This window comes from Muscardinus avellanarius (assembly GCF_963383645.1).
Source record: "Muscardinus avellanarius genome assembly, chromosome: 21".
NCBI classification, from domain to species: Eukaryota; Metazoa; Chordata; class Mammalia; order Rodentia; family Gliridae; genus Muscardinus; species Muscardinus avellanarius.
In genome coordinates this window covers 25,404,508-25,432,122 of record NC_137807.1, presented here as the reverse complement: position 1 = coordinate 25,432,122, position 27,615 = coordinate 25,404,508, and the positions used below count along the sequence as shown (strand labels likewise).

At 56.7% G+C, this 27,615-nt stretch overlaps 2 protein-coding genes across 2 annotated transcripts in view; one reads left to right on the top strand and one right to left on the bottom strand.

Annotated features, from left to right (window-relative positions):
- Window positions 1-3,725: 3,725 nt before the first annotated feature.
- On the top strand, window positions 3,726-4,379 carry CLDN5 (claudin 5; the record flags this gene model as incomplete). Its single annotated transcript, XM_080717948.1, has 1 exon — window positions 3,726-4,379. One exon carries the CDS (start codon window positions 3,726-3,728, stop codon window positions 4,377-4,379), a length of 654 nt encoding a protein of 217 aa, XP_080574074.1.
- A 4,007-nt stretch (window positions 4,380-8,386) lies between these two features.
- Window positions 8,387-27,615, bottom strand: part of CDC45 (cell division cycle 45) — a gene marked incomplete at both ends in the record, with an annotated part of 28,750 nt that continues 9,521 nt past the window's right edge. The window contains 12 exons of the mRNA XM_080717841.1: window positions 8,387-8,451; window positions 11,604-11,680; window positions 11,802-11,920; window positions 15,315-15,398; window positions 15,471-15,609; window positions 20,616-20,777; window positions 21,982-22,080; window positions 22,221-22,352; window positions 23,239-23,358; window positions 24,143-24,193; window positions 24,614-24,675; window positions 27,440-27,488. Of these exons, the coding sequence (XP_080573967.1) occupies window positions 8,387-8,451; window positions 11,604-11,680; window positions 11,802-11,920; window positions 15,315-15,398; window positions 15,471-15,609; window positions 20,616-20,777; window positions 21,982-22,080; window positions 22,221-22,352; window positions 23,239-23,358; window positions 24,143-24,193; window positions 24,614-24,675; window positions 27,440-27,488 (1,159 nt within the window). The remainder of the gene's footprint in view (window positions 8,452-11,603; window positions 11,681-11,801; window positions 11,921-15,314; window positions 15,399-15,470; window positions 15,610-20,615; window positions 20,778-21,981; window positions 22,081-22,220; window positions 22,353-23,238; window positions 23,359-24,142; window positions 24,194-24,613; window positions 24,676-27,439; window positions 27,489-27,615) is intronic.

Genomic DNA, 27,615 nt, shown 5'->3' with positions numbered 1-27,615 from the left:
GGCCCTCCTCAGCTACTCAGTGAGACCCTGTTTCAAAATAAAGAATAAAAAATAAGGCTGGGGGTGTAGCTTGGAGGTAGAATGTCCCTGGGTTCAATCCTCAATACCGCAAAAATAAATAAAATAAAATAAAAAGGGCCAAAGAGGTAGAATGATCTCGAGTTCAATTCCCAGTAAAAAAAAAAAAAAAAAAAAAAAAAAAAAAAAAAAAAAGACCACGAGGCAGGCAGTGCCAGGCGAGGCTGGTGCCACCCGGGTCCTGGTCACTTGGCAGGTGCCCGGGCCCTCCCATGCAACCCAGCCACAGGAGGTCCTGGGCCTCTGTCCTCAGGCCTGCAGGGGCCACGAGCCTCTGCAAGGCAGAGTCCATCAACCTCTGCAGAACTGGACAGAAGGAGCATTGGTCTGTCTCTTCTCCCGAAAGGAGACCTGTGAACTCGGCGCTTCCCCAACTCCAAACCCCAAGAACCTGGAGCCTAAATTTAGACGCCCCTGGTAGGCCGGCGGATCCCGGGGCAGGGTCAGCCTGCAGCTGCTCTAGATAAACGTGGCTTTTCTGCCGGCTCAGGCCTTTCTGCCACACAATTAATGAGATCCTGCTGCACTTCCCCTGGGAGAACACAACAATAGCTGCTGAGCAGGTGGCCTTGGCCAGGCGGCCTTCCAAGCCCAGCTCCTGATCCTGTCCCCGCGCAGCCCCAGACACCCTCTGATCCAGGCCTGGGGAGCGGGCGTGCTGGTGTGCCCCTGCAGTTCCCAGAGCCTGGGAGGCTGAGACCGAGGATTGCAGGTTCGAGGCCAGCCTGAGCAACCTAGTGAGACACTGTTACCTAATAAAGAAATAAAGCTGGGCGTGGTAGCACACACTTGTAATTCCAGCATTTGAAAGGCTGAGACAGGGGAATCTCGGTTTGAGGACAGCCCCAGCTACTTAGTGAGGCCATTTGCAACTCAGCGAGACCCTGTTTTAAAATAAAGAATAAAAAGTAAGGCTGGTGGTGTAGCTCGGGGGTAGAATACCCCTGGGTTCCATCCTTGGTACCTAAATAAATAAATGAGCCAGGAGTGGTGGCGCACACTTGCAATCCCAGCATGTGGGAGATTGAGACAGGATTGTGCAGGTTCGAAGCCAGCCTCAGCTACTTAGTGAGGCTCTCAGCAACTTAGTGAGACCCTGTTTCCAAATGAAATATAAAATAGAGCTGGGAGTATAGCCTGGAGGTAGAAAGCCTCTGGGTTCCACCCCCAGTAACACACACACACACACACACACACACACACACACACACATAAATAAATGATATTAGCTTGTGGGTTCTGACCACACTGGCCTCTTTCTGTGCCCCCCTTACACAGAGCCCCATTTCACGGCTAGATTTGGGGGAGGTGAGTATGTTGGGATCAACCCCAGGGCCTCGTGCATGCCGGGTGTGTGCTCTACCGTTGAACGACACCCTGACCCCAACATAACCGTGGGCACCGCTGGGTTCCTCCACTGGCCGCTTTCCCTGGACCCTGCTGAAGTGGCCTCTTCAGAGAGCCTTCGGGGATACCGGGTGACGGTGCGCTGTGTGCTCTGGCAGACAGGGAGGCCGGGCCCACAGGACGGGGGGTGGGGTCAGGCCCTCCATGAGCAGACGGCAGGGCAGGTGCGCCTGGCGCTGGGTTGGAAGCTTCCTCCACCTGGGGGCAGCGCCAGCCCTGGCTGCCCTCTCTAGACCCCTCTGCCTCGACTCCAGCTCCCCGAACTGCCAAAGAGGCCTGAGCTCCCCAGGGCCACCAGGATGGGTAAGCAGGAGAGCCTTGGCTGGTGGCAGCCCCAGGCTGGCCCAGATGCGCCGAGGCGCTCATCCTAGCCTGTGCTGGGGACAGGCGTGGGCCGCTCTGGCATGGACCTCTGGGAGCCATGCTCAGGCTTGGGGGCAGAGAGGTGTCCCGGGGAGAGCCCAGCAATGCAAACTAGTGGTGAGCACAGAGGAACTTGGACTGCAGACAGAAGAGACCCAGGGCGGGAGATGGAGCCCGGCATGTGCTCAGGGCCACGCTGAGCCCAGCAGCTGGACCGGCCAGGTCCCAGCACATGCAGGAACAAGTCTACCCAGCAGAGCACCTTGCCAGGGTGATGAGCCAGGGTGGAGCCTGGGGGCCCGAGGGGGCTGCAGCAGTTGTCCCAGGGTGGTGCTGGGTGGGAGCAGGCTCCCGGCCTGGAACCAGAGACAAGTGAGATTGCAAGTGTGGGCTCATCCCCGAGGGCCTGCGGGAGAGAAGGAAGTGGTCCTCAGGTTGCTGAACCAAGAAAGTGACTGCAGACTGGGCGGGGGCATCCTGCTGGGTGGGGGGAAGGCTGGGTGGGCAGGAATGAGGAAAGTTAGGCTTCCCTCCCTCCCCGGCCAGGGTCCGGCAAGCTCGCCTCTGGCACATTCCCAGGCCCAGTCACTCTCCTGGCCCTGACCTTATCTCATTCATCAGACTCAATCCATCTTAAAAGAAGAAATTTGGGGCCCAGAGGGAGAACTCTATCAAAGCGAATACTTTGGCCCCAGGGGGAGGAGGGAGGAAGCTTCCAGAAGTCTCAGTCCAGGGCAGGGAATCCAGACTTTTGCTGGAAACAAAGGAGCAGTCAGGGAACTGGGAGGGACCTGGAAAGGGGCTGGTGCCCCCCGCGGGCTTGCGAGCCATGGGCCTGGTGCCCCCACCTGAGCCTGCGGGAGCCCAGAGCGTCCACCCCAGCAGACCTTTCAAGAAATGGCTGGGCCATTGTGCAGAAGAATGCCCGGAAATCCCGCGCCTCCCTCCTCCAGCGAGGATGGGGGCTCTTCCTCCTGGCCAGGAAACTCCAAGTGGGCTTCCGGAGGGCCGGCTGGGGGCTGGGTGCAGAGCCCTGCTCACACTGGGGACCGGGCAGGGCGCAGCCCCGCGTGCCCCCGTGTGTCTCTGTCTCTCGTGTAGGTGCCGGGCCTGGGCCCGGGGCTGCCGGGGAGCACAGGCCGTGTACCTGGTCGCTGGGGAGCATCAGAGACTTCTTTAGGGGTCAGCCAGGGCCGGAAAGCCCACCGCACCCCGCAGGGCCCGGGGCAGGCCCCTGAGGCCGGGAGGCGGTGAAGGGCGTAGGTGTGGTGGCAGCAGGTCCTTGGCTCAGAGGGGCATCCTGGGCTTGGACCGTCTGGCTTGGGATGGCGCTGGGAGTGGAAGCTGGGAGACCCGGCCTGGCTTGGGGTCCTGGGCGGGCTTTCTGGAGGAGGGACCGGGGCGCTCGTCTCCTGTGGGAGAAGGGGCTGCGAGAACCCCCCAGGCGGGCTTCTCCGCGGTGTCGGCGTGCAGGGGGGCCTGCAGACCTGGGGAGCGCGGGACCCGGTCCTCGGTGGGAGGGCCCTTCAGGATCCGGGAGGAGAAGGCGGGGAGCGCCGTGCGAGCTGGGCCAGGCCGCCCCCGCGGCGGCAGCGCGGGCACACGCGGAGGTGGCCGGCCCAGGCGCGCGGGGCCGGGGGCGACCACCGGTGGGCTACTCCCACGCGGAGATGTTTTCCTAACTCGGGCGCCCGCGGCCCCACCGTGGGCGGCGCGCCCAGGGCCGGCTCAGGGATTGGCCGCTGCGGCCCGGGGGGCGGGGCCCGGGGGCCGCCCCGCCCCCGAGGCTTCTAGAGAGGAGCCCTGGGCGCGCCGCCCGCAGACCTCCGCCGCGGTGGGACAGCGCGGCATCGCGGGGCGCGGCGCGCGCTCCAGCCATGGGGTCGGCGGCGCTGGAGATCCTGGGCCTGGTGCTGTGCCTGGTGGGCTGGGTGGGCCTGATCCTGGCGTGCGGGCTGCCCATGTGGCAGGTGACCGCCTTCCTGGACCACAACATCGTGACGGCGCAGACCACCTGGAAGGGGCTGTGGATGTCGTGCGTGGTGCAGAGCACCGGCCACATGCAGTGCAAGGTGTACGAGTCGGTGCTGGCGCTGAGCGCCGAGGTGCAGGCGGCGCGCGCGCTCACGGTGGGCGCCGTGCTGCTGGCGCTGCTGGCGCTGGCGCTGACCCTGGCGGGCGCGCAGTGCACCACGTGCGTGGCGGCGGGGCCGGCCAAGGCGCGCGTGGCGCTGAGCGGCGGCGCGCTGTACGCGCTGTGCGGGCTGCTGGCGCTCGTGCCGCTCTGCTGGTTCGCCAACATCGTGGTGCGCGAGTTCTACGACCCCGCGGTGCCCGTGTCGCAGAAGCACGAGCTGGGCGCGGCGCTCTACATCGGCTGGGCGGCCTCGGCGCTGCTCATGTGCGGCGGCGGGCTGGTGTGCTGCGGCGCCTGGGTGTGCGCCGGCCGCCCCGACCTGGGCTTCCCGGTCAAGTACTCGGCGCCGCGGCGGCCGCCGGCCGGCGACTACGACAAGAAGAACTACGTGTGAGCGCGCGGCGCGGCGGAGCGGACCCGGCCTCCCGACCGGGGTCTTGCCCATCTCCAGACGGATGCACCTCCCGACCCCGGGGTCTTGCCCATCCTCCAGACGGATGCACCCCCGCGGCCCCGGGGTCTTGCCCATCCTCCAGACGGATGCACCCCCGCGGCCCCGGGGTCTTGCCCATCTCCAGACGGATGCACCCTCCCGACCCCGGGGTCTTGCCCATCTCCAGACGCGGACGCATCCCCCCGACCCCGGGGTCTTGCCCATCCTCCAGACGGATGCATCCTCCCGACCCCGGGGTCTTGGCGCTGCTCGGAGGGGCGGACGGAGAGCCCGGACCGCAGGAGGATGTGCACAGCGGCCGTTCCGCCCCGAGCCCGGCCTGAGCCCCAAGGACAAGAGACGTGGCCGGACTCCCCCGGCCCGGCTCGTGGGTACCGGGCTCGTGGGTACCAGGACTGAGGCGCTGCCTCCGCGCGGCTGGGTGGGGGCGGGGAGTCGAAGAATTCGCTTAGTAAATGGTTTTGTCCACTCCGCCCGTGTCTTGTCCTCTGTCCAGCCGCTCCTGTGCCCGGCACCCCACTCACCTGCCCACCGGCTTCTCCACAAAAGCCCTGGAGCCCGTCCGCCCTGCCAGTCACCTTCCACCAGGTGGGAGGCACTGGGAAGGTTGGACCCCTGGCAGAGGACCAAGTGGGGACTTGGCTTAGGAAGTGCTTACCCCTGCCCTCCCAGGGCCACCTAGCTCTGAGCACCAAGTGGCCCCGGGATGCAGCAGGTGGCTGCAGGTTGCTATGGGGAGGAGGGCCCATTGTCCAGACTCAGCTCAGCCCGGGCCCTTGGCCCAGGCTCCACGGGCACAGCAGGGCACTGTGTGGGCTCTGCCCACACTGCTGCATGGGCAGCCAGCCCAGTCTAGTACAGACCATCAGCACTCGTGCTGGCTGCTACTGGGGACACCGTGTACCTCCCAGCTGTGTGGTTGTGGTGGTATGGGGCGTCCCAGGGGAGGGCAGGGCAGCTATGTGTTGTAGCCATGGGGAGCTCATTGCCCCCAGCCTGGTGCTGGGCACTTTGAGTACATTTCTAGCCTCTTGCCAGAAGTCTAGGTGTGGGAGAGCAGCCATGGAAGGCGCAGGCTCGCCCCCAAACTGGGCGTCATGTTGGGTGCCGGCTGAAAATGCCTGGACCACATCCAGTGCCAGGGAGTCTCCAGGCCTGGCCAGGTGCCTATCAGGGAAAAGCCCTAGGGATGTGGGCACAAGGCAAATTCTAGGGTCTTTGGGGGAGGTTGAATTTTTTTGTGTGGTACTAGGATTGAAGCCGAGCTGCACCCCCAGCCTTAATTTTCTTTTAAATTTTGAAACAGGGTCTCCCTAGGTTGATGAGACTCTTATTTGCTGAGGCTGTTCTTGAATCTGTGATCCTCCTGTCTCAGCCTCCCAAGCACGGGGATTACAAGCGTGCGCCACCACGCCCGGTCTTTTTTTTTTTTTTTTTTTTTTTTAAATGAAGCTAGGTCGATGAGTCTCACTATTTGTACACACTGTTCCTGTCTCAGCCTTCCAAGTACTGGGATTATAGGTGTGCGCCCCCAGGGTGGGCGGCTGAAGGGCCACAGGGAGCCAACTCAGCTGCCTGCGCCCCAGGAAAGGCAGGTGGGAGCTCAGATGCGTGATCGGCGGCACCCCTAGAGATGAGGGTGGGGCGGCTGATAGAGTTCTGAGCCTGGCCTTCTCAGGGGCAGACCCACCCGCTGGCGGCCTTCCTTCCAAGCCACTGGGACTCTCCACTGACTTACAAAGTGCCCAAACCATCCCTGCCTCCCAGGACTGCCCAACGCGGGGTGCCGGCAGCCAGGTGCCCCACAGGTGGGTGTATCCCCAGCAGCGTGATCAACTCCCCACCGGAAGGCAGGAACCACAGGGACCACCGGCCTCATCTTCTTGCCCCTCAGGGCTGCCCGTGTCTGGGGTGTCCGGGAGGGCAGGAAGGCCGGCCCAGGGCCCGATGGGAAGCCCTGCTGTGCTGCAGGCCGCAGGATGCTCATGGTAGCGATTGACCTCCCTGGCCGATGCCCAGTGGCGTTGAAAAGGCAGACGTGCGGTGTGGCCAGGGCCAGGCAGGCAGGAGGAAGTGGTGGGCAGGGAGACAGAGCCAGGCCAGGCCCGGACCCACACCTGGGCCATGAGGGACCCCACCTGCCACGGGGTCGCCTGGGGACCAGGACGGGAAGACCTGGTCCTGTTGCTACGTGCCTGTGCCTCTGTGTGCAGGACGCCAGGACAAAGGACCAAGGTCCCCGGGACCCAAGGAAAGCTCAGGGCACACCCAAGTGCTCGTCCCAAGACAGAGAACGGAACCTAAAACAAGCCTTTTATTTGCTTAAAAAATCACTGTCCCAGCTTCTCAAACCATGTCCATAACTTACAATTTTAATAAAAGCAGTTAATATAAATAAAGAGGAGGCCATTTCTGAAGAAATCAAGCTCTGGGAAAAAAAAACAACAACAAAGTTTCAAAACAATTCTTATGTCTCTGTGCATATAACAAACACACAGGCCTCCCTCTGGAACACTGGGATGCTGGTCCCCAGGGGCCAAGGCCCCGGGACCAACCCAGACCCCTGGGGTGCCCCTGCCTTCTGCACTGCCCACCTGGGAGCCCTGATGTCCTTGGGGCCCCTGCAGCTTCTCACCTGGAGGACCCAGCCGGCCACTTCTCTGGCCTGGGCCCCGTGACGCCCTTGCCTCCACCCCCCCGCACACGGCACGGGGAGAGGGCAGGAGGCCACAGCAGTGTTGGCATCAGGCTACAAGGGGGGAGCTGCCCAGTCTGCCCCCCACAGAGCTCTGCGGACAGCCCCAGGCACCAGCTTACACCTCTGCCCACCTGAAGAAACATGGCTTGGCAACCCACTCACTGTCTAAGGAGGGTGTCAGCCCCCCGCCTTTTGGTAGTACTGGGATGAACCCAGTGGCATTCTACCTCTGAGCAACAATCCCAGCCTGATTTATTTTTTGAAACACGATCTTGCTAACTTGCGGAAGCTGGCATTGAACCCGACATTCTCTTGTCTCAGCCTCCCAAGTACTGGGGCTAAGGTGCTGAGGCTGGATCAAAGCTGAGATCCTCCTGTTTCAGTTTCCCAAGTACTGGGATTGCAGGCATGTGCCACCATGCCTGGCTACAATCCCATTTTTATTTTTATTATTATTTTTGTGGTACTGGAGATTAAGCCCGGGAACATTCTAACTCTGAGCTACACCTCCAGCCCTATTTTCTTTTCTTTATTTTGAAACAGGGTCTCACTGAGTTACAGAGGGTCTCACAAAGTAACTGAGGCTGGCCAAGAATCACGGTCCTGTCTCAGCCTCCCAAATGCTGAGATTAAAATACCCTGTTTCAAAATAAATAAATGAAATAGGGCTGAGGGATGGCGGAAGGGCCTCTGCTGTGGGAGCCGGGGCTGGGGGGTGGTCACACACAAGGAAAACCCCATCCATTCCCCAAGGGGACCTAGAGCGGGGTGGTGTCGGGCAGCAGAGCTGACATTTTGTATTGGCAGCGGAGCAGCTGCCAAACAGCTCTTTGTCTTCTCAAGGGTCAGGCACATAAACGCCTGGGCAGCCAGCTCTGGGCTCCAGCACTGGCCTGGCATGACAGCCCTGGGGCCCCGGGGGCTCTGAGGGCAGTGCCAGGGCATCTGCGTGTCACATGTGTGGCACACACTATACCCAGCCCCACTGTGTGGCTGGCCCAGGGCAGATGCCAGGCCTTTCTGAAGCAATTAAGGCAGCTTAATGAAATTAGCCTCCTCAGAAATGGCCCATTGTTGCCCTGCTGGCCACCTGAGGACAGACATTCTTGGGAAAAATACGTTGGCCCCGACCTCAGGAACCCTGCTCTGATCTGGAGCCCAAGGAGAAGCCTCGGTCAAGGGCGGACAAAGCCCAAGCTGGGGACTGCGATGAGGTGCGGCCCCGCCCCTGCCGATGCCCAGCTCACCCTCAGGACAGCAGGGAGACCAGGGCGTCCAGGAACTTGCTGCGATCCTCAGCCTTCAGCTCAATTACTGAAGTAATGAAAGAAAAACATCTGGTGAGCGGGAGGAATGAGCAGGAGAGAGGGAGCGTGGACTCCCTCTTCCGGACACTTGCAGGCCTGAGCCAGCCGCCACATTCCAGGCTGCGGGCTCCATCCCGGCCCCTTTTTCCTTCTCGAATCTACAGATCTATGGGGCAGTGAGAGGTGTGTGGGGCCCTGGTAGGCAGTCTGGGCCGGCACGGCATGGCACGCAGGGATGTCAGCTCACAGAGCTACGGGCCTGGATAGGTGCCTGTCACAGGAGGCTGCCCAGGCGACTGCAGAGGGCATGAGGCCAAGTCAGGCTGGCTCCGCGGGGTCTCAGCCTCAGAGTCCTCTCTGAAGAGGCCTGCATCTTTGTGTGTGTGTGTGGTGCTGGGGGTGGAACCCAGAGGCTTTCTACCTCCGGGCTATACTCCCAGACCTATTTTTTTAAATATTTTATTTGGAAACAGTCTCACTAAGTTGCTGAGAGCCTCACTAAGTAGATGAGGCAGGCTTTGGACCTGTGAGATCCTCCTGTCTCAGCCTCCCAAGCGCGGGGATTACAAGCGTGCGCCACCACGCCTGGCAAGGCCTACATCTTTTTTTTTTCCCCCATTTCTTTTTTCATACTGGAAATTGAACCCAGGGACTTTCTACAGTAGCTGATATACACTTCAAGCCCCCCCCGCCCCCGCCATTTTGTGGCAGTGGGGATTGAACCCAAGGGCATTCTCCCTTTGAGCTAAACTCCCAGTCCTATTTTATTTATTTATTTTGCAGTACTGGGGATGGAACCCAAGGGCATTCTACCTTCCAGCTACACCCCCAGCCCTATATTAATAGGGTCTTGCTAAGCTGCCCAACCCTAAGTTTCTATTTTTTTATGGTAACAGGGATTAAACCCAGGAACATTCTACTTCTGAGCTACACTCCCAACCCTATTATTTTAGTCTTATTTTGAAACTAACTCTCGCTAGGTTGATGAGAGTCTCACTATTTGCTGAACCTGTCCTTGAACCTGCAATCCTCCTGTCTCAGTCTCTCAAGCACAGGTGCACTCCACCATGGCTGACTTATCTTTTATTCTGCAACAGGGTTTCACTGAGTTGCCAAGGCTGACTTGAAACCTGCCAGTCTCCTGTCGCAGCCTCCCAAGTACTGGGATCACAGGAGTGCGTCACCATGCCCGGCTAACTGCCTGCATCTCAAAGGGGCCATCAGGCTCATCTGAACACGTGGATCCCGATCAAACAGCAAAACCTGGCCCTAGAACAGGGCTGGCCTGGTCTTGGGAACTGCCCGCACTGCCGGCCAGGCCCAGGCCTCCAGGCAGGTGCTGGCTCTCCAGAGGAAACCAGCAGCTGCCAGGCCAAATGCTTCCTGTGGAAGTGGGGTGGGTCTGTGCAGGCCGGAGGAGTGAGCCCCTACCATGGGCACGGAACAGGAGGCTCAGGCTGCTACGCAACTGGACCGATAGACACCACACAGCACCACAACCCTGACTGCCCTGGCACCAGCAGAAGCAACGCGAATACAGACCAGGGCTCAGGGACGGCCACTGCGGAGGGATGGGGGCGGCGGTATGGGAACCTGAGGCGGAAACCCAAGACAGAGTGCTGGAAGTGTTATGGGTTGATCTGTGTCCCCCCAGTTTCCTATGCTAAGACCTTAGTCCCCAGCACCGACTGTCTCTGGAGACGGCCTTTGAAGAGGCGAAAGGAGGCTGCTTCAGCCCTGCTCTGCCCAGTGTGGTTTCTAGCGTCCTGTTCTGTGGGAGGGGACAGGATGCTAACTGCCTGTATCCTGAGGGGCCACCCAGCCCGGCCAAACACAAGGACCCTCGTCAGAGAGCAGAAGCAGGCCCCAGTAAGATCAGATCAGGCCATCAGGAGGGCTCTAATTCAATGTGAGGACTGGTTTCTTTTCCCCAGTAATGGAGATGGAACCCAGGGGCATTCTACCTCTGAGCTACACCCCCTGCCCAATTTTTTTTTTTTTTTTTTTTTTTTTTTGTGGGTCTGGGAATGGAACCCAGGAGCATTTGACCTCCGAGCTACACCCCCTGCCCTATTTTTTATTCTTTATTTTGAAACCGGGTCTCACTGAGTTGCAGAGGGCCTCACTAAGTAGCTGAGGCTGTCCGCGAACCGCGATCCTCCAGGTCTCAGTCTCCCAAATGCTGGGATTACAAGCGTGTGCTACCACGCCCGGCTCCAATTTTTTTATTCTTTATTTTGAAACAGGGTCTGAGTTGCAGAGGGCCTCACTAAGTAGCTGAGGCTGTCCGCGAACTGCAATCCTCCTGTCTCAGCCTCCTGAATGCTGGGATTACAAGCCTGTGCCACCACGCCTGGCTTCCAGCCCTATTTTTTATTCTTTATTTTGAAACAGGGGCTCACTGAGTTGCAAAGGGCCTCACTTAGTAGCAGAGGCTGTCCACCAATCGTGATCCTCCTATCTCAGCCTCTCAAATGCTGGGATCACAAGCGTGCACCACCACACCTGGCCTTTCTCTCTAAAAGAAGACCCTGTGGAGGTTACGGGGAGAAGATACCACCTCACCCAGGAGAAAGGCCTCAGAAGGAACCAATGCTGCCCACACCTCCATTGCAGACTTCTAACCTCTAGGACTAATTGAACACCAGCTAAGCACACCACCTGGTCTGTGGTGCCTCAGGACATCCCAGCAAACCAGACTCATCAATCTGTTGGCCTTTAAAATCTGTGAACAGAGATAAAGAGCCAGGCATGGTGGCACATGCCTATAATCCCAGGATCTGGGAGGCCAAGACAGAAGGATTGCAAGTTCAAGGCCAGATTCTCAGCAACCTAGCTAGCCCATTTCAAAAGGGCTGGGGTGTAGCTGGGAGCTGGCAGGACCCTGGCGACGTGGCCTCTAGCCTAGTGGTGGCGGCGCCCTGGGTCTCTGATGTGTTCTCGCTCACACGGCGGAAGGCGACTGAAGGACGAGGTGGCCAGTACTCTAGGACGAGGGCTGGGTGGGGCCGCAGCCCGAGCTCCTGGGGCGCTGGGAGGAGCTCTGCCCGGGGCCAGTGGCCAGCAGCTTCTGGTATGGCTCTCACGCCTCATTCTGGGGCCTGTGCTGACTTGAAGGTTCAGATGGCACGGGGTGGGGGGCATATGCCAGGCTCTCACCTGAGAGGTCGAAGTGGTTGTGCAGCGTCCGGGAGCTGGTACTCTCTGCTGCCTTCTCAAACGCCCGTCCAAAAAAGCTGTGGACACGGGACCAACGCGTGGGGGACAGGCACCTGTCACTGGACTCGGCGGGGCCGACGGGCAATATGCCGACACCCAAGCCCCCCCGCCCCACCCCAGGCAAGTGGGAGCGCTCACTTCTTCCTGTCGGAGCCGTCGGTCTCCGGGGGGACGCCCACCACGGTCACCGTGCCCTGCTCCACGCTCAGCGGGGCGGCCATCACGAGGGGCAGCAGCTTGCAGCGCCGGTTCTTGGTCTGCAGAGACACGGCACCCTGGGTCACGTCGGAGCCAGGATGCCGCGCTCAGGAGCACCGGCAGTGCCAGGTCGCTCCCCAAAGCCTCCAGGGACCTGTCAACAGAGGACGCTGGCATCCCCACGTGTGAGGCTCTGCCCCATCCCGGCCCCACCATGCCCGGCTGTTCCTGGGGCCTCCTCCCCTTCGGGTCTTGCTGTGGCGGTGACCGTCTCTAAGAGCCCCCAACCCCACGGCCGGCTTGCCCTGCCCCGTCCTCTGTGGCAAGTTCCCGGACCTGAACTGCATATCCACTCAGCCCCATGCTGCCTGCAGCCCTCGACCAAGGCGACTCGCCCCGGTCTGCGCAGGACGCAGGGGCATCTCGGGATTGTAAGCGGATAGCGGGAGATGGAACTAAGGAGAGGACCTGGAGCTCGGCCTTTGTCCCTAGCTCAGCTTTTTCTTTTTTTTGTGTGTTACTGGGGATGGAACCCAGGGGCATTCTATCTCTGAGCTACAACCCAGCCCATTTTTCACTCTTTATTTTGAAACAGGGTCTGAGTTGCAGAGGGCCTAAGTAGCTGAGGCTGGCCACGAACCGCGTTCCTCCTGTCTCGGCCTCCCGAATGCTGGGATTACAAGCGTGCCCACCACGCCCAGGCTCCTAGTCCATCTTTTCCCAGGGGATTGTTCCATGCCCCCCCGCCCCCCCCCCCCCCCGTGGATACCAAACTCTGAGGAAGTCCAGGTCTCATAAAATGGTGTGGTCGTTCCATTTCTGAAATCCCTAATCACAACACTTGGGAGGCTAAGACAGGGGAACTCTAGGTTCAAGACCAGCCTCAGCAACTTACTGAGAGACCATTTCAAAATAAAAACCCAAAAGGGCTGGAATGTAGCTCAGAGGCAGAAAGCCCTTGGGTTCAATCCCCAGTACCACAACGCGCGCGCGCGCACACACACACACACACACACACACACAGAAGAGTATAATTTTTACATGGAACCTGTGCACATCTTCTCCTGTACTTTATTTCCTTATTGTTTTTGCAGTACAGGGGATGAAACCCAGGGGTGCTCCCCCACCGGGCGAGAGATTCAGCCCTCTTAATTTTTAAAATTTGAGACAGGGTCTCACTTAAGTTGCTCAGGCTGCCCTTGAACTCATGAGCTTCCTGTCTCAGCCTTCCTAGATTGCAGGGGTGCTCCCCGGCCTGGCCTCTCGTGTGCTCTATTTACCTACTTACTTATTTTTGATACTAGGGATTGACCCCAGGGGCCTTCTATCTCCAAGCTATACCCCCAGCCCTATTTTATTTTTTATTTGGAAACAAGAGCCTCACTAAGTTGCCAAGAGCCTCACTAAGTTGCTGAGGCTGGCTTCGAACCTGTGATCCTCTTTGTCTCAGACTCCCCAGTGCTGGGATAATAGGCGTGCACCACCATGGCCGGCCTCTCATGGATCTTTTTTTTTTTTTGCGGGTCTGGAGATGGAACCTAGGGGCATTCGACCTCCGAGCTATACCCCTTGCCCTATTTTTAAAATTCTTTATTTTGAAACTGGGTCTCACTGAGCTGCAGAGAGCCTTACTAAGTAGCTGAGGCTGTCCGTGAACCGCGACCCTCCGGTCTCTGCCTCCCGAGTGCTGGGGTTACAAGCATGCGCCACCACGCCCGGCTCCCTCATGGATTTTTTTTTTTGTGTGTGGTACTGGGGTTCTGGGTTCCTGGGTTCTGGGGTTCCTGGAAGCCCTTCTACCTCCGGGCTACACTCCCAGACCTATTTTTACTTTTTTTTTTGGTGGTACTGGGGTTCCTGGAAGCCCTTCTACCTCCGGGCTACACTCCCAGACCTATTTTTACATTTTCATTTTTGGAAACAGGGTCTCCTAAGCCAGTGCGCGCGGCTGGCTTCGAACCTGCGCGATCCTCCTGTCTCCGCCTCCCAAGCGCGGGGATTACAAGCGTGCGCCACCACGCCCGGTGTATTTTTACATTTTTATTTGGAAACAGGGTCTCCTAAGCCAGCGCGCACAGCTGCCTTGGAACCCGCGCGATCCTCCTGTCTCCGCCTCCCAAGCGCGGGGATGACAAGTATGCCCACCATGCCCGGCTCCCTCATAGATCTTACTCACACCTAGACTACTTATGCTCACACAACACTGTACCTTACTCAGATTCAGCGTAGTGTTCTGTACACAATAAATTCAAATTTTGCTTTTTGAAATTTTCTAGAATATTTACACACGCACTCAGGCACGCACAGGGAAGCAGCGTGCCACTGAGCTCCACCCCTATCTTTTCAAAATATTCTTGATCCAGCCGGGTGCGGTTGTGCACGCTTGTCATCCCAGCATTCGGGAGGCGGAGACCGGAGGACCGTGGTTCACAGACAGCCTCAGCTACTTGGTGAGGTCCTATGCAACTTAGTTTCAAAATAAAGAATAAAAAATAAAATAAAGAATAAAAAACAGGGCAGCGGTATAGCTCAGAGGTTGAATGTCCCTGGGTTCCATCCCCAGACCCGCAAAAAAATAAAAATAAATAAAAATAAAAATAAAAAATCTTGATCCAAGGTTGTTTGAATTCAAGAAGACAGAATCCGCGGATACTCGCAGCTAACTGCGCCTTCTGTCTCCACAGAGCATTTGGATATCTCTGTGGGTCAGTTCAGTAGCAGGAGCAAATTTTAACTTCCTGCTACACATTTGGTTCACCACAGCTCCCAGCAGCAGGCACCCTCATCCTGGAGTAGAGCAAGACTCCCAGTCCTGGCACGTGGGGACCACCGTGCCCTTCATCCGCTCGTTCATCGTAAGGGGTTGAACCGGGGCATTCGACCTGTGAGCTACACTCCCGAGCTTCTGTATTTTGAAACAGGGCCTTGCTAAGTTGCTGAGTATCCTGCTAAGTTGTTAGGTTGACCTTGCACCTCTAATCCTCTTATCTCAGCCTCCCAAGGAACCCCAGCGGCTCACAGGTGTGCGCCACCGTGCCTGGCTGGAGGGCTCAACCTCTCTACAGTGCCGCCTGGGAGATGCCAGATGCCAGCTGCCCCGGGATCCCGGCCCAGATACCAGCTGAGTTGGGAGCGTGTTGCAGGGCACAGCCACGTTAGGCCACAGGGAAAACAGACTCCCACACTGACAGTGGGCCTGGAAGACAAGGCTTCCCTGGGAAGCAACTGCCTCTTCTCCGGCCCCGCCTCTGTGTAGTCACCCACCCGTCCAGGCCACATGAACAGCGAGAGATGAGATCAGAGCTTGTGGAAACTGTCCAGTGCCTGGAGGTCAGCTGGGGGAAGCCCAGCTCAGGAAAAGCAAGGGGCAGACCCGCGCCTAGCTGGTGGGCAGCCATCTGGCACCTGGTGCAGGGGCTTGCCGGATCTCTGCTCACCCCGCCCGCTCCTCACCGAACACACGAAGGACTTGAGCAGGTGCCTGCTGAGCAGGCTCAGAGACGCGGGCTTGGAGAAGAGCAGGACGTCCGGCGTTCCCTGGAGGGGGACAGGACGGTCAGAGGAGGCCGCCAGCAGGACTGGCAGCACCTGTGCACCGGGGAGACTGACCTCCATGAGGGAGCAGTAGAGGAAAGGCCCCTGGGAGATGACGAGGTTGGTGCACAGGCAGCTGGCGATGGTCTGCTGGGTGGCTCGCAGCTGCTTCTTGGCGAGGTCCAGGCCCAGGTACAGCTTGTCCAGATTGCTCCTGCAACAGGGCGGACACTCAGCCTGGGCGCTGCTGGTTGGGAACGGCTTGGTACAATACCAGAGTCAGGAATAGATGGCTCGGTTCCTGGTTCAGGAAGGGGTTTAGAGATAAGGGCTTATCTTTTTTCCCTCCTGAGTTCCCCTGCATGTGAAAGGAAGAAATAAAAGCAGAAAGCCACAGCAGTGGAAGTAAGAGGTGGGAAGGGCTGGGAAAGGGTGCTGGTCCCAGAACACAGGGCTGACGTGCCACAGAGGAGGCCCAGGAGGGTGCTGCACGGCTCCGACAGAAAGAGGCCTGGGCGAGGGATGGGAGGAGTCCCTTCTGAACGCAAGAGATGAACCCTCCGTGGAGAAGTGAGGCCCCTCAAGCAAAGCTCTTGCACCCAGCACTTGGGAGTCCCAAAGCGTCAGTCAGGGTGAGGAGATGTCTTCTAGCCAGTAGCCGTGCCCGTCACCAGGGCTCAGCCAAGTGCGCACAGCATCCTTCCAAGATACGAAGGACATTAGGTCATTTGAGAAACAACTGTGGCCTAAAAGGCCAACCCCGGAGTAAAGTCATCATGTGGCGAGCAAATGAAACTTAAAACGAAATTTTGTATTTTCAAAGAGATTTGGGCAACTACCATAGTCCTAAACCAAGAACAGGATGCTACTGCAAAAAAAAAGAAAAACGAAAGCGCTTTCTCAACATCTGTAACAAAACAACATGAAAATTTCCTGTGTGTATGGCCGGCGTGGTGGCGCACGCTTGGAATCCCTGTGCTTGGGAGGCTGAGACAGGAGGATCGCACAGGTTCGAAGCCAGCCTCAGCTACTTAGTGAGGCTCTCAGCAACTTAGTGAGTTTCCAAATAAAGTATAAAATAGGTCTGGGAGTATAGCCCAGAGGTAGAAAGCCTCTGGGTTCCACCCCCCAGTACCACACACACACACACACACACACACACACACACACACACACACACCAGCACCGGCCTAACCCCTCGGCAGGCTCTTATCCTGGCCTAGGAGGCCCCAGTACCGGCCTTGCCTCACGGCAGGCTCCGATGCCGGCCTCGCTGGCCCCAGCACCGGCCTAACCCCTCGGCAGGCTCTTATCCTGGCCTCGGAGGCCCCAGTACCGGCCTTGCCTCACGGCAGGCTCCGATGCCAGCCTCGCTGGCCCCAGCACCGGCCTAACCCCTCGGCAGGCTCTTATCCTGGCCTCGGAGGCCCCAGTACCGGCTTTGCCTCACGGCAGGCTCCTATGCCGGCCTCGCTGGCCCCAGCACCGGCCTAACCCCTCGGCAGGGTCCGATCCCGGCCTCAGAGGCCCCAACACTGGTCATGCCTCACGGCAGGCTCCGATGCCGGCCTCGCTGGCCCCAGCACCGGCCTAACCCCTCGGCAGGCTCTTATCCTGGCCTCAGAGGCCCCAGCACCGGCCTAGCCTCATGGCAGGTTCCGATGCCGGCCTCGCTGGCCCCAGCACCGGCCTAACCCCTTGGCAGGCTCCGATCCCGGATTTGGAGGCCCCAGCACTGGTCATGCATCCAGGCAGGCTCCGATGCCGGCCTCGCTGGCCCCAGCACCGGCCTAACCCCTCGGCAGGCTCTTATCCTGGCCTCGGAGGCCCCAGTACCGGCCTTGCCTCACGGCAGGCTCCGATGCCGGCCTCGCTGGCCCCAGCACCGGCCTAACCCCTCGGCAGGCTCTTATCCTGGCCTCAGAGGCCCCAGTACTGGCCTTGCCTCAAGGCAGGCTCCGATGCCGGCCTCGCTGGCCCCAGCACCGGCCTAACCCCTTGGCAGGCTCCGATCCCGGATTTGGAGGCCTCAGCCCTGGTCATACATCAAGGCAGGCTCCGATGCCGGCCTCGCTGGCCCCAGCACCGGCCTAACCCCTCGGCAGGCTCCGATCCCGGCCTCGGAGACCCCAGCACTGGTCATGCCTCACGGCAGGCTCCGATGCCGGCCTCGCTGGCCCCAGCACCGGCCTAACCCCTCGGCAGGCTCTTATCCTGGCCTCGGAGGCCCCAGTACTGGCCTTGCCTCAAGGCAGGCTCCGATGCCGGCCTCGCTGGCCCCAGCACCGGCCTAACCCCTTGGCAGGCTCCGATCCCGGATTTGGAGGCCCCAGCACTGGTCATGCATTATTATTATTATTATTATTATTATTATTATTATTATTATTTTGTGGTACTGGGGGTGGAACCCAGGGGCTTTCTACATCTGGGCTACACACCCAGACCTATTTTATACTTTATTTGGAAAAAGGGTCTCAGTAAGTTGCTGAGAGCCTCACTAAGTAGCTAAGGCTGGCTTCGAACCTGCACTATCCTCCTGTCTCAGCCTCCCAAGTACTGAGATTACAAGCGTGCACCACCACACCGGTTTTAGTCTCTATTTTTGAAACAGGTCTGACTGAGCTGCAAAAGGCCTCACTAAGAAGCTGAGGCTGTCTGTGAACCACAATCCTCCTCTCTCAGCCTCCCAAATGCTGGGATTATAAGTGTGTGCCACCACGCCCTGAGTGTAGGCGCGTATTTTATTTTTTGTTTATTTTTGTGGTACTGGGGGTTGAACCCAGAGGCATTCTACCTCTGAGTTATACCTCCAACCCAATTTTATTTCATTTTGTGGTACTGGGGATGGAACCCAGGGGCATTTTACCTCCGAGCTATATTCCCAGCCCAAGTTTTCATTCTTTATTTTGAAACAGGGTCTCACTGAGTTGCATAGGGCCTCACTAAGTAGCTGAGGCTGTCCATGAACCGCAATCCTCCCATCTCAGCCTCCCGAATGCTGGGATTACAAGCGTGCGCCACCACACCTGGCTTTTTTTTCTTATTTAGAAACAGGGTCTAAGTTGTTGAGGCTGGTTTGAAACCTGCGATCCTTCTTTCTCAGCCTCCCAAGTACTGGGATTACAAGCATGGCCGCCCATGCCTGGCTTCTTAGTTTGATTTTGAATCAGATTATCGCTAAGATGCTGAGGGCCTTGCCAGCTGCTCAGGCGGCTCCAACCTGTGATCCTCCAGTGTCCGCCTCCCAAGTCCTGGGAGAGCAGTAGTGTGCCGCCCCGCCCGGGAACCTGCAATCTTTACTGCAAATCTTGGACAGAACTACTTTTACAAGCAAGTTGGTTTTCTTTGATTAGATAAAATCGGTAGTGCTAAAGAGATTATGTTTATTAGTTCACATCTCTTAGACCGACTGGATTGCTTGGCTCTCACTAACGTCTGTCCTTCTCTGGCCTGTAAAACCCTAACAATGCATCTCTAAATAAGCTCGCCCAAGAACTGATCCTTCTAAAACTTCTCGTTGCTTAAATTTGGTTAAAAAAAGAGGTCCCCTGACGCTGACTCACAAACCGTCAGTTCCTCTCCGATAAGGAATCATGTCCAGCTGTGGCTGGGGGGGTGCAGGGTTCCTTTTGGGGGTAACGAAAATGCTCTAAAATTAGATAGTGGTAATGGTTATAAAACCTTGTAAATATATTAAAAGCAACTCCATTGTATGTTACTTATTATTATTATTATTTTTTGCAGTACTGGGGATGGAATCCAGGGGCACTCTACCTCCAAGCAATACCCCCAGCCCTATTTTTTAGCCTTTTATTTTGAAACAGGGTCTCACTGAGTTACAAAGGGCCTCACTAAGTAGCTGAGGCTGTCTGCGTTTGAACCGCGATCCTCCTGTCTCAACTGCGCAGATGCTAGGATTACAAGCGTGAGCCACCGTGCCCAGCTTTATGTTAGAGTCTCACTAAGTAGCTGAGGTTGGGTGCAAACCTGAGATCCTCCTGTCTCAGCATCCCAAGTACTGGGATGACAAGCGTGCCCACCACGCCTGGCACACTGTATACTCTACATGGGTTCACTGTATGGGATGTGAATGATATCTCAATAAGGCCATGTAAAACAAATCAAAATGCTGGGCGTGGGGGCGCACGCTTGTCATCCCAGCATTCAGGAGGCTGAGACAGGAGGACTGCGGTTCACGGACAGCCTCAAGCTACTACCTAGTAAGGCCTTTACAACTCAGTGAGACCCTGTTTCAAATTAAAGGATAAAAAATAGGGCTGTAGAATGCCCCTGGGGTTCTATTCCCAATACCTCAAACAAAACAAAATAAAACACCCAAAACTGCACCAGGGAAAACCAGTAAATCCCAGAAAGTAGGCCCCCATATATGCATATATGAAATACATGTAAAATATATGTAATATGTTATTATATATTATAAATGTAACACAAATTATATGTATACTTTTTGCAGTACTAGAGATGGTACCCATGGGCATTCTACCTCCAAGCTACACCCTACACCCTATTTTTTATTCTTTATTTTGAAACAGGGTCTCACTGAGTTAGTTGCAAAGGGCCTCACTAAGTAGCTGAGGCTGTCTGCAAACCACGATCCTCCTGTCTCAGCCTCCCGAATGCTGGGGTTACAAGCGTGCGCCACCACGCTCGGCTTCCCTATACACATTTTTTCTGTTACACAAAACCACAGCAGCTCTGTGAAGCTGGGAAAGTTGCGTGAATCACGCCTCTTCCTAAAAAACCAGGCGAATGAAATTCACAAAGACAGAGAAGCACCAAGGGTCAGGTCCCCTTAGGGCCACTACTAGAAAGGAGACTAGGAGGCGGAGCAACATCCCTCCCGGCCGCAGGAGACCGGCTGCTTCCGACTGGCAGGATGCTAAAGACCCGGGGAACCGCTGCAGGACACTGGGGGCAGCACTAGAGATAGAACAGGAACCGAGGCAGGAGCACTGCACTCGGAGGACATAAACACCAGTACACATAACCAATGACGCCTCACGGGACTCAAAGGCGAGAAAGAGAAAAGCTTTAGCAGGAAGAGCTGAACAGGGCTGGGGAAGGCTGCGGAGCCAGGCACACCGCCCCCGCAGCCGCGGCCCCGTCTCCCGCACGTCCTCAGGACATGCTGCACGCGGGCCCTGCAATGGCCTCCTGTGCAGGGGAGGCTGCGCGCGGGCGGCCCCGCCACCCTGTTACCTGGAGAGGCTGTCCAGGGCCTGGATGAAGGGCTCCGTCCCCGAGCTGTCCTTCTCGGGGCTCTCCATCAGAGACATGGCGGCAAAGACCACGTCGCTGGCCAGGAACTTGTGCTTGAAGCCAAAATGGATGCTGAAAGTCTGCACACGCATGTCCTTCATCCTGCCCCGGGACGAAGAGGCGCTTGTCACCGCAAGTCAGACGCCCTCCCGGCATGCTAGCCAGCTGGCCAGGGCAGAGCAGGCAGAGACCACCTGAATATCGCTGCTTCCCGTCTCCAGGGAGGAGGGGGCCAGGTCCATCTCGGGCCCACAGTGACCCCCAGGATAGAAGCGTCCTGAACAAGGTTTATTTTGTGGGGGTACTGAGGTTGAACCTCGGGGTGTTCTACCACTGAGCTATACCCCCAGTCCCCTTTATTTTTTAAGTGCTGGGGATTGAACTCATGGCCTTGTGATTGCAGGTCAAGTACTGTCCCATGGACCTACACTCCTAGCCCTTCCGTTTTATTTTTTAATTTTGAAACAGGGTCCCACTGAGTTGCTGAGGGCCTTGCTCAGTTGCAAAGGGCCTTGTGTTACTCAAGCTGGCCTCGGACCTGCGATCTTCCTGTCTCAGTCTCCCAAGTACTGGGATCATGGGTATGTGCCACTGTGCCTGGATAAGGTTTACTTACTTAACTTGTGGCACAGAGGATTGAACTCAGGGGTGCTCCATTGCTGACCTACACCCCTAGCCCTTTTTATGTTGAGACAAGGGTCTCACTAGGTTGACCAGGCTGGTCTCAAACTTGTGATCCTCCTGTCTTAGCCTCCCAAGTAGGGAGGGTTATGTGGGATTATGGACAAGCACCACCACACCTGGTCAGGTCTAATTTTAACCCAAAGAGAATTGAACACTTCAAGAATGACTGGATTCAGCTAGGCGTGCTGGCATACACTTGTAATCCCAGTACCTGGGAGGCTGAGACAGGAGGATCCCAGGTCCACGGCCAGCCTCAGCAACACTAGGCTCTCCACAACTTAGTGAGACCCTGTTTCGAAAAAACACAATAAAATAGAACTGGAGTGTAGTTCAAAGGTAGAACACCCTTGAGTTCAATCTCCAGATTGAACTTTCTGTGTTGTGTTTCAACACAGAAAGAAAACAGAAGAGAATGACTGGATTTAGCGGGTGGTGTACCTCAGAGGGGGAATATGCCCTGGGTTCAATACCAGTACCAAAAAATTGAAAAGGCCAGATCCAGGTAATGCTTATTTGTACATTCTTGGGGCTATTTATTTATTTACTCTTGCACTATTTTAGAAATATGGTTAAAACAGAAACCCTAACTTTAAAGAAGTTTAATCCGGAAAAGAGTGTTTACCCAAATTTACTCGCAGACTCCTCAATCATCTCCCGCAAGTTCTCCTTCAGGGAGATGTCCATGGAGTGGAACTTCTGCTTCACCTGTTTGAGGGGAAGTCTGGAAAGAGCCGGCCACGTCATGGGGGACACAGCGGGACAGAGGCCCACACGGGGTCACCACAGGGGCATCTTAGCACCCGCTTCTCGGGGAAAGGCTCCTCGGGGCGGGCAGGGCTGAGCTCTGTGGCGCCCACTTACCCCATGTCCGCAAGGAATTCTTGGAGCCGCTTCTGCCCGTGCACGGACCACAGCTTGAACCTGGCCGCGGTGTAGCTGGTGTTGCACAGGCTGTCGTGAAGGGACCAGTGCTGGTAGAGCGCCAGGCGGAGGCTGGGTCTCAGGTCAAGGAGCGCAACCCATGACCCCTCCCACCGACCCTGGAGATCTTCCCACCCCCTATCATCCTCCCACCCTCCAGCAGTCCTCCACCGTCCCTGGAAAAGGTGACCTGCAGTACTTCCACTGTGGAGGACCTGTGAGGCGGCGGCACACTCTACTATCCCTCCCTTTTTTCCTTTCTCTCTTTTTTTTGTGTGTGGTACTCGGGATTGAACCCAGGGATGTTCTATCTTCGAGCTACACCCCAAGCCACATTTTTTAAGTTTTGAAATAGGGCTTTGCTAAGTTGCTGAGGCTGCCACGAACCTGTGACCTTCAGCCTTCCCAGTACCGGGGTTACAGATGTGGGTGCCGCCACATCTGGTCTACTATCCCCTTTGACAGGGAGAGACGGAGACGCAGGATTCTACCAAGCTCTGTGCTGCGGTCACACAGAGGAGTGGGTGACACAGAGTTGGCGTCCTGGCCTGCCTTCCCAGCCCCACCCAGCGCAGCTCACCCAGCGCCCATATTTTCTTGGACCCTGCACTGGGCTCCACCCTCACCCTCCCTGGAGTTCGCCTGTGTCGCTTGTGGGCCAGAGACATGAGCGGAGAGGAGAGTCCTTCATGGCTGGCCCTGACTGCTTCGTCTGATGACACAGTGTGGCCTACTTCCTGGATGCCCCACCTGTTTGCGCCCCCAATCCCGCCAGGGCCTGGGCTCCGGGGCCGCCAGCCTCTCTACCTCCACTCTCAGGGGCTCCCCGCCCAAGCAGCCAGCCAACTCTGTGGCAACAAACACGCCCTGAGCACGCCGCCACGGGACGTGGTAAGGGCGCACATAGCGACCAAGGAAACCAAGGCGAGCAGACCAGAGGCGGTGCCCGCCAGGGTACTCATATTCGAAGGAGATCCGCGTACAGTCCACGGAGAGGGTGTTCTCCTCGTCCTCATTTCGGTGGTTGTGCCGGGACACGTGGCGCTGCAGGAGGCCCACATCCATCACGTACTTGGTTCTGGGAAGTACACAGCACAGGCCGGGCGGCTCCTTCCTGCACTCAAGGGCCTGCCCACCACGCGGGAGGTTCCTGGCCAAGGGCTGAGGAAGCCCGGCCACTCCCTGCCTAGAAACCAAGCAGCCAGAGACCGACAGGCAGGGCAGCTGGGCCAGAGATGCACGCTCATCATTCCAGTGCTTGGGAGGCTGAGACTGGAGGAGCACAAAGTCAAGGACAGCCTCAGCAATTTAATGGGGCTGAGCAACCCAGAGACCTTGTTTCCAAATAAATGAAACAGGTCTGGGGATGCAGCTCGGAGGTGGAGTGCCTCTGGGTTCAATCACCAGCACCACAAACACAAACAGACAAATGATGCTAAAGCTGGCCTCTGACCTGCAATCGTCCTGTTCCAGCCTCCCAAGAATGGGGGTTACAGGAGTCCGCACTGCGCCTGGCTCCGCCCTCCTTGAAACTTCTCTGGAGCCAGGCCCTTCAGCCCACGCTCCCTGGCAGGACCAAGGCCCTCGCCTGCTCCCCTGCCTGTGCCATGTCTCCCCCGCACCACCACGGCTGGCTTCTCAGCAGCACCTGCCTCTAGGTCCGGCACCAGAAGAGACTGAGCCTCCTCCTGCGGATGGCTCCACCTAGTGGGCTCCTCCAGTGATGACTGGCAAGGGGGGCCAGCCACCAAGCTCCTCCCTGGGGAGGAGGCCCCCAGGAGGAGGGCCCCCCTTCTCCAGGGACCCGATGCTGCCCTGTCTCCAAGGTGCAGGGGCAGGGGAGGGCAGGCGGGCATCCTTACTGGGCGATCTTGTCTTGTACCCACTGGTCTGTCAGTCCAACGATGGCCCACCTGGAAGCAGAGGAGGAGGTGGGGGGCTGCCACTGGCCTGGGATGGGCGGGGTCTATTGTGTGGGGCCAGGCAACAGAATGGGGAGCCCAGGGACACCCCAGGGGCATCCTGCCAGCAATGGCCTCCCCACTCACACTTCCCTGCCCACGTAAGTAAGAATCTTTATTTATTCTTATTTTTTGGGGTACTGGAGATGGAACCCAGGGGCATTCTACCTCTGAGCTACATCCCCGGCCCTATTTTTTTATTCTTTATTTAAGTTGCAGAAGGCCTCACTAAGTAGCTGAGGCTGTCCGCAAACTGCGATTCCAGACGGGAGCGGCGTCAGCCATTCCCGGGGCAGGCCGGGGAAGCCCACACAGCACTGACCTTGGCCGGCGGGAGGGCTCCCTACACGGACGCCACAGGGGACTACGTACCACAGCATGTCGTTCAGGTCCTTGGACATCATCCACGCCAGGTCGAACATCACCATAGCCGACTGCAAGAGAGCAGAAAGTCTGAGGCCAAGGCTGCTGAGCTTGAGGGGCCACACAGCGGGGCCAGCAGAGCCCCCGCAGACCAGGGCGCTGGGCAGATCCCAGCCCGCTGTGACGAACAAGACCGCACGGAATCTAGGGAGAGAAGACTGAGAGCCTTTGAGCTCACCTACCTTTCCTCTGCTACCTGAGGTCTTACTGTGCGCTTTGTTGTGCAGTAAGAACGGGAAGGGAGCGCCACCTGGGGGACAGCGCGGGTATAACACCGGGCAGGGACCTCCATCCATCTTCCAGCCTCCACCAATCCCTGGAGGCCAGGAGAGCCCGCTGCCTGCGCGCTGTCTGCTAGACTGGCAGCCTCACCTGATCCCAGAAGGCCAGGCCGGGCAGGGCCCTGGTTCCAGTTACTTGGATATTAAAGAGGGGGGAACCTGAGGACGCCCCACGAGGAGGCTCTCTCCAACCAGGCTGCTTGCTCACGGACACGGCTGTCTCCTCCAGAGAGGATTCCCAAGGGAAGCACCCACTTAGATGGAGGGAAACGCCTCTTCTGAGTGTCAGCATCCTTCCTATGCGCCTGCTTAAAACTTTCCATTTGCAGGGGCAGAGTAGAAAGGCCTTTGAAGGATGACCCTTCACAGGACAATGGGACTTTGACAAGGAAAGGGGCATGGGAAACAGTGCTCAGAGTTCAAGGTCCAAGGGTCAATTTCTAAGACTATATACAGGATGTTGCACTGAAAACACATTTTCTAGGGCTATTTATACTAAAGGCCATGCGCTCTGATCAATGGTTAACACAGTGAGCACGGTAGGTTATCTTTCCTTTTTCTGTGGGGGTTCAATAAATAAGTAAAATATAAGAATAACAGTAAGAAAACGTATTGAGTATACCTAACTTACCCAACACGAGAGATAGATGTTTTGCTAATAATAATACTACTAATAAAACAACGTACAAAATATAACCTAACCTACCTAACATCAGATGTTTTCTAACATCTGTCTTTGCAAACAGAGCTCTGTTGCCTATCCCAAGGCTAAGCAGGACTTGGCTTGCTGCCTCTGCACAGCAGCGCCAAAGAATATCATCTGCCTGGGAACAGATGGAAACCCAAAATCTGAAGTATGGGGAACTCTTATTCTACTTTATAGATGAAGTGTTGCCTGACTTTAGAATTAGAAATAAGCCAATTATGATCTTTGAAAAATGTTGCCAGATATGACGGGTGTACCCATAATCATGAGACCTGGGGGCTGAGGCAGGAGGGGCACTTGAGTTCAAGGCAAGGCTGGGAAACACAGTCGACAGTCATCTTCTCTCTCTCTCTCTCTCTCTCTCTCTCTCTCTCTCTCTCATTTTTGTGGTACTGGGGGGTCGAACCCTGGGGCAGTCTACCTCTGAGCTACAGCCCAGCTCTATTTTATTTCTTTATTTTGAAGCAGGGTCTCACCAAGTTGTAGAGGGTCTCACCATATTGCCGAGGCTGGCTTAGAACCTGCAATCCTCCTGTCTCAGTCTCCCAAGTACTGGGATTACAGGTGTGTGTCACCACATCCAGTGCAAGACCTCATTTCCCTCCCTCCCTCCCTCCCTCCCTTCCTTCCTTTGTGGTACTTAGGATTGGAGCCAGGGGCATCTTACCTCCGAGCTACACCCCCAGCCCTATTTTTTATTCTTTATTTTGACACAGGGTCTCACTAAACTGAGGAAGGCCTCGCTAAGTAGCTGAAGCTGGCCAAGAATCTGATCTTCCTGTCTCAGTCTCCTAAGTACTGGAATTACAAGTGTGCGCCACCATGCCTGGAAAGAGCTCATTTATTAAAATAATTCAAAGCATGATCTCTACTGAATGCTGAAAGCATATGGCTTTCACACTGCAAAGTCAAAAAAACTGAATGTGTCGCTGGGCGTGGTGGCGCACGCTTGTAATCCCCGCACTTGGGAGGCGGAGACAGGAAGATCACGCAGGTTCTAAGCCAGCCTCGCTGGCTTACGAGACCCTGTTTCTAAATAAAAAAGTATAAAATAGGTCTGGGAGTGTAGCCCGGAGGTAGAAGGGCGCTGGGTTCCATCCCCAGGACCACCAAAAAAAAAAAAAAAAAGCTACATGTGGTGGTGGATGTCTATAATCTGAGTACTTGGGAGGCTGAACTGGAGCATCACAGGTTTGAGGACAGCCTCAGGAAATAGACTTTCATCAACCTAAAAAGATCCTGTTTCAAAATAAAAATAAACCAGGCTGGGGGTGTAGCTCAGAGGGAGAATGCCTCTGGGCTCAATCCTTTGTACCAAAAATAAAGTCAAAACATCATGAAGTTAAGCTGGGCATAGTGGCTCACACTTGTAATCCCAGCACTTGGGAGGCTGAGACAGGAAGATTATGCAGGTTTGAAGCCAGCCTCAGCTACTGAGTGAGGCCCTTTGCAACTCAGTGAGACCTTGTTTCAAAATAAAGAATAAAAAATAGGGCTGGGGGTGAAGCTCGGAGGTAGAAGGCTCTGGGTTCCATCCCCAGTACTGAAAAAAAACCACAAAAACCCAGCTTGGGAATCATCCTGTTCTCCCTCTTTTACAGAGAAGTATGAGGCCCACAGGAGCTCCTGTGGCGTTTGCCTAAGGAGAGCGGAAGCCGCGGAACTCAGATCTGAACCACGTGGCTGTGGCGCTAACACCCTCGCTCCTTCCTCACGTTTCCTTCGAACGGATCAGGACTCTCCCAGAGAGCCAGAACTTCCCGGGGAGCTCCACCAATTCCTACTTACCGACGTCCCATGATATTCATACTGCTCGTAGTCAAAGAGGATGTCTCTTCTGCAATGACAGAAAACGGGGTCTTTAACGGGGAGTAACGGGACAGAAAAGAGTTGCAAATGAAATGACGGGATCAATTGTTTTCACCTTTTGTGGGTGCGGTACTGGGGACTGAACCCAGAGGCGT